At 41.0% G+C, this 6,338-nt stretch overlaps 1 protein-coding gene across 1 annotated transcript; it reads right to left on the bottom strand.

The window, feature by feature from the left end:
• On the bottom strand, nt 1–1,908 carry LOC120436196 (E3 SUMO-protein ligase ZBED1-like). Its single transcript, XM_039606698.1, has 3 exons — nt 1,435–1,908; nt 411–1,039; nt 1–321 (listed from the first exon to the last, which is right to left on the bottom strand). The coding sequence occupies exons 1-3, from the start codon at nt 1,904–1,906 to the stop codon at nt 1–3; spliced, it is 1,422 nt and encodes a 473-aa protein (XP_039462632.1). The 5' UTR covers nt 1,907–1,908.
• Nucleotides 1,909–6,338: the final 4,430 nt, after the last annotated feature.

Below are 6,338 nucleotides of genomic sequence, written 5' to 3'. Positions count from 1 at the left end.
CTATATTCCTCCAGTGCTGAACAGACGCTCTGAGGGGGCACTTGTGGCTGGCACACACAGATATTTGCGGGCCATCTTGCACAGTCGTGGAAAGTGAATGTTGTGCACCTTCCACCAGGCTAAGGGATCATCCTCTCCGTCAATGACAGGGGTCAACAGGTAACTATTCAACTCTGCCTCCACGACATCTTCAAGTGGCAGAGGCAAAAGCTGAAGAGGCCGCACTGGTTTTAAAAAGACTACCAAGAGTCTTCTTTGCCTTTCCCCAGAGGCCTGTGCACTTGGAGAATTTTGAGCAGTTTCAGTGCGAGACCTCTTCTCCTGCCAGATGGGAAGAGAGACATTAGTTTTGCAGTTAGCTTATATATAAATATTATGTGTTTGTGGAAATATAATTTTCAAGGATTTACCTGATTATGTGTACGTCTAGCCGATTCCACCATTTCTGTCTTCAGTCGGGCCTTAATGGCAGGAAGGTTGTCTGCGCTGATGTATTGCGTTTTGAACCTAGGGTCCATGAACGACGCAACATCCAAAAGCTCCTGGGTGTTGAGGTCACTATACTTGTCGTTGAGGTATGCCAGGACCTTGGTTTTAATTGATCTAGTCAGATCAGTGTCCTCAGCATCTTCAGCCAAGACTGATGTTGCCAGAAGATGGAGAACTGGCTTGAGGTAGGAGATGCTCACATACTCTTCTCCAGAAAGAGCATCAGTAAATTCGGAGAGAGGATGCAGTGCCTTATGAATGGACTCCAACACTTCAGCATCCTGCCAGGTTGGGATGAGGGAGCGTGCATGTCGGTCACCTGTCAATACCTGCGATATGGCTTTCATCTGTTCCAGCACTCTGGCAATCATTTTCTCTTTGGACCCCCATCTTGTAGGGCACTCAGTAATGAGAGAGTGCTCAGGAAGCTTAAGCTCCTTCTGTGCCTCAGTGAGTGCTGCCTTTTTCTTCCAACTGTGCGAGAAGTGCCCCACCAACTTCTTGCACAGCCCAATTGCTCTTGATACTCTACCATCTTTGATTGCATTTTCTGGAGGGGAAAAAAAAATAAAGTAAAAAGTAAAATTAGTGTTAGACATAGAATTGCAGTTATGATGCAAGGTTTCACCATTTCTCTCTCTCTCAAATTCAAAGTTGCTTTATTAGCATGACTATGGGAACAGTGTTGCCAAAGCTATTGTTACATACATCATGACATACAAGAACATAAGACCATAAGACAAAAACAAAAAAGAAAATACATAAGAAGAGGTGGGTACATCAGTGTGGGGTTGACATAACATATCTAGAATTAACAGCAGTAAAGAACAAGATAAATAATAGTGTGGTGTGTTTGTGGGAGAGAGTGATACACAGGCTCGCACATACATGCATGCACACGCACGCACACACACACTCTCTCTCTCTCTCACGGCAGTAACTTACCAATAGCAAGATGTAATCTGTGTCCGAAACACTGGAGCCTGGTCCATTCGTTCAGCTGTGCTGCTTTCACCATATTTGACGCGTTGTCCGTCGTTATGCAGACAAGGTTGTCTTCAGGGAGATCCCAACACGCAAGCCCCTCTCTCAGGCCAGCAGCAATGTTTTCCCCTGTGTGGTCTTCGGGGAAGTAGGCCGTTTGTAGGCTGCGAGCTTCGAGGTGGAGGTCTTCGGTAATGTAATGCACCGTCAGACTTTGATAGGGCTCTGCTGTACGGCTTGACCACATGTCTGTTGTCGCCGCAAAAAACTCAACAGCCTTTAACTCCGCTGCAACCCTCCGCCTACATTGCATATGTAGCTCGGGTATTGCAGTCTGACTGAAATACGTGCGGGAGGGCATTCTGTACCTCTTATCCAGTGTAGTTACCAAATTATTGAACCCAGGCTTGGTCACCGTATTGACGGGCATCATGTCTTTCGCGATGCAGTGGGTTACTGCTTTGGTGATTTCCGTGCGCCGTTTTGAAGTGCGTTCATATGGCGTAACACCTTCAAACAGTTCGGTCAGTGATCCTTGCCGAGTAACGTTACTAGGTTTATTCAGCACACTACTAGATTTTTTAGCCATACATCTATCATACTCTGTTTTGTGCTGAGTCTTAAGGTGCTGGTACAAATTCGTAGTGTTTCCCCGAGATGTAGAAACTCTACCAAGACAGGTTTTACACAGTACCTGACTCTGTGCGACATCATCTCTTTTAAACCCAAAATATTCCCACACGGCTGATGTGCAGTTCCTCTTTGGTACTAGCATCCCCGCAGGCTCTGGTTCTGTTGAACCTGAGGCCATTGTGTAGGCTACAGCTTTGCTTGCTAGTTCACTCTCGGTAGAAAACTTTGCTCCCCGTGTCACGTGACCAGAGTGCAGTGCTCGTTTGATCATATCACATGTTTTACTCGCGCATGTCACGTAAACAGAGTATAATCGCAGCCTTTGCGGTTAGAAAATTGCACTTGATCATATCGCGATATTATCGCAAATGCGCTATATTGTTCAGCCCTACCCTGACCTGTCTGGTGTCTAAATCCAATCGAGAATCTGTGGCAAGATCTGAAAACTGCTGTTCACAAACGCTGTCCATCTAATCTGACTGAGCTGGAGCTGTTTTGCAAAGAAGAATGGGCAAGAATTTCAGTCTCTAGATGTGCAAAGCTGGTAGAGACATACCCTAAAAGACTGGCAGCTGGAATTGCAGCAAAAGGTGGTTCTACAAAGTATTGACTCAGGGGGCTGAATAATTACGCACACCCCACTTTTCAGTTATTTATTTGTAAAAAATGTTTGGAATCATGTATGATTTTCATTCCACTTCTCATGTGTACACCACTTTGTATTGGTCTTTCACGTGGAATTCCAATAAAATTGATTCATGTTTGTGGCTGTAATGTGACAAAATGTGGAAAAGTTCAAGGGGGCCGAATACTTTTGCAAGCTACTGTATGTGTGTGACTTCTATTTTAAACATTGCCCAGGGCGACATCATGGTGGGGGTGGCATCATGCCATTAGCAAAAAAAAGTTGCTTGCACCCATATTGCCTCGACATCGTGCAGCGCATTTTGGGGATTACATGGGTAGCCTATCAATCGGTTTTCTATTGCCCATTTACGGGGAGTAAAGGCGACTTTCGTTTGTGAGGTGCGTCCTGCTGCTTGTTTATGGGCAGAAATCTGTGCCATCAGAAACTGAATTTGAATAAGTTAAATTTGAATTTGAATTGCTCAGATTGAATCTGAATTGTAACTTGAATAAATGCTTTAAAAAACTGAATTTGAATTAGTCTAATTTGAAATTGAATTTATGGTTTGAAAATGATCATCACTAAATTGAAATTGAATTTTATATTTTGAAAATGAATTGATTTGCTTTGAAACTGCATTTTATCCTTTAAAAATTCAGCTCTCGAATAATTTCAGTTTCACTTCTCACCATTCAGTTTCAGTTCTACAATTCAGTTTTTTGGAACTTACATCCGGTTCCGGTTCAAGCGCAGATTAATAGAACTACATTTTACTAGCGGACCGAAAGTGTTACTGACGGGAATCCACAGCGTCTTGAGCTGAATTAAGACTTCGGAAGTCATTCGTCATGTCGAATGACCAGCGGATAAACTCTCAGGTTGGTAATAAATGTACTACATGTATAAGAACAAGCGTCATGTTAACAAATGATAGCCGTACAGTAACTTTTATGCTTATTGTAGCTGTTAGCTAAAAATGCTAATTTAGCGTAGTTTGCCCTGGATTCAGCTTTGACAAACAAATATGATCGACTGTTTCTAGTAGAATTCCAAAGTTGTCATCTTGTACCCTCTCAGAGCCCTGTATGCTTGCAGAGACCCCTACAGTAGGGAAACATGCAAAACAGTGTCCAAACCTTTGTATTTGAGCTTTATTTATGTCTTACACAGCATCCCAACTCTTTAGCTAACTTAATAACTTTAGATAAAGTGAATAGTTAGTCTAATTTATTAGTGCAGCATTACTGGATCACCTGTTTAAAGTGATATAATATGATATACAACTATCACTGAAACAGCAAACTTTGTAAATAAACAAACAACACTTCTCATTCTCTGAACGTTTGGCCACAGCTGTAGATTACACTATCAGTGCTTGTTCACTCTTGACAATAATTACATTTCTAAATTCTCTTTGTGCATTTACAGGTAAACAATAGCTAATATTTTATCTAAATGACTGCTTTGTCTTTGAAAAGGTGAAGAGCCTGAGGCCGGTGACAGATAAAGCGTCTTACATTTATAAGAGTATAAATGTAAGACTGGCTGTCAGTGTTATAATCCAACAGCGATGACTGCAGCAGTTATACAGGATATTTGACAGAATGGTGGATTTCTTAATAATATCAATATTAAGAATTGTCAATTACCAGCATTTACCTTTTGTGCTCTACAATGCAGCTTTTTCTGTCCTGAGTGCACTTTGCACTTTACCATTACATTCCTTCCCTTTTGTGCAATAAAGATTTTTTTTTTAAAAAAAAGAAAGATTTGTGCATTAGAGAGTCTCCACTATCACGACATGAACTGACATCAGCTGATTGTGAGAGAGGTGAGATCTAGAAGTGGTCAGTGACATCCCACTCCAGGAACTGTCATATGGCGATGCTGCAGTGCTCATAGAAGCTCAGCCTCATTAGTACCTCTGTGTTAGCTCTTTATACACAGGAAACATGTTTATGTGAGCTTTTGTCTCTCTCTGCATTTACACAAAGTCTGCCAGGAGGGGGCACCAAAAGATCTGTTTTTACACTGGCAAGATTTAGGTCTAAAGCAATGTTTCTATCAGGAGTCAGGACCACTTAAAGTCAACCTTCTTGTGCCTAATTTACACAATAACATTGTTAAAGTCACATTTGTAGATTTGCTTATTTACTTGATGTGAATAAAGCACAGACCATGTGGGCAGTTTAATTTTTAACACTAAGTGTTGCCACTGTGTTCACACAGACCAACGCGTTCATTGTCCTTTCTTGCCCTAATTGTTGTGTACAAGAAAACAGTGCTGTGGTGGTTTCTCCACAATGTGACTCATAGATAGAGATGCTGAGAAACGTAAGAAAAAACATTTACTCTGAGCTGTGATTAAACTGATTTACAACTTACAGACATCAACAACAGACAACTCTGCATGTGAGATACAGCTGCATTACTGTTGTGATTATTGTGAACACAGCGTTGGTCCGTTAAAACATCTTTTTACTCTATTAGAGAAATCATTGGGTAACAGCTCCGTGTTCATTGTGATCATCAACAGAAAACATATCATGTGACCTGTTGTTGAATTCAAACCTCACATGTTTTCAGCTTTCACACAGGAGGACTGAGGCAAGTGAAGTAAGGGGTTATTTATCAGTTAATGACTGAACAGAGACGCCCAGTTTTCTCCCTAATATTATAATGCTAATGTATATCAGAGCTACAGTCAGCAGTCTGTTAATAGAATTAAAAGCACATTAAAGCCAAAAATGTAGCTTTGTGAGTCATTTCAAATTGAAAGACATGGTCATTATTAACACCACAGGGTGCTCGTGCATAGAAACACATAAACAAGCAACAGAGAGCCATTTATTCTTTTTGTTCTCAAACTTGCTTTGGTGTAATAAACAGAGATGCTGAGGGGCAGTCACGTCTCGAGGGACTGCATTTATACAGGAAGGGTTCATTCATTCTGGTGTGTGCATGGGTGGGGCCCACACAGCTTTTGACCCTGATCTCTGCAGCAGTAGCAGTGAGAGCAATGACTGTGTTACATTAGGCTACATAACTGGAACATGAGATGCCTGCATTTCAAAATATTTATAAGTAATAACTGAAGAAACAACAACATCCACATTTGGAGCTTTACTTGTTTTGGGGACATCAGTGAAGACTGAATATAACTTATAAGCAGCATTGTGACTGTGACACTTATATAAAACAGCCATTTGGACTGTTACCTGATTAGGGCACGTGGATGATGAGTCAGCAGTCTGAATTTAATTTACATGCAAATCCTAGTGTCTTACTGAAAGTAAGGTACAGTTAAACAGATCATCTATTGTTAAGAATATGAGGAGCTGTAGGATTTGCCGTAAATTTGTACTCATAGTCATCAGACTTTTATACAAACAAATTCATTTAGTGTCACTTTATTTATGAATCTTGCTCAAGGATACTGTATTTTTCGAACCATAAGGCGCACCAGATTATAAGGCGCATAAAGCGAAACAAAACAGTCAGATAAGTCAAACTTTACTTAACTCCTTCTTCTTGCTTCCTCCACTTTTGTACCATTGATTCATTAATGTTGAATTCTCTCACAGCTGCTCTATTGCCATGTTGT

Source organism: Oreochromis aureus, linkage group 23 (assembly GCF_013358895.1).
Source record: "Oreochromis aureus strain Israel breed Guangdong linkage group 23, ZZ_aureus, whole genome shotgun sequence".
Taxonomy (NCBI): Eukaryota; Metazoa; Chordata; class Actinopteri; order Cichliformes; family Cichlidae; genus Oreochromis; species Oreochromis aureus.
The sequence above is the reverse complement of the archived record's forward strand: the minus strand, read 5'-3'. Positions and strand labels throughout refer to the sequence as shown.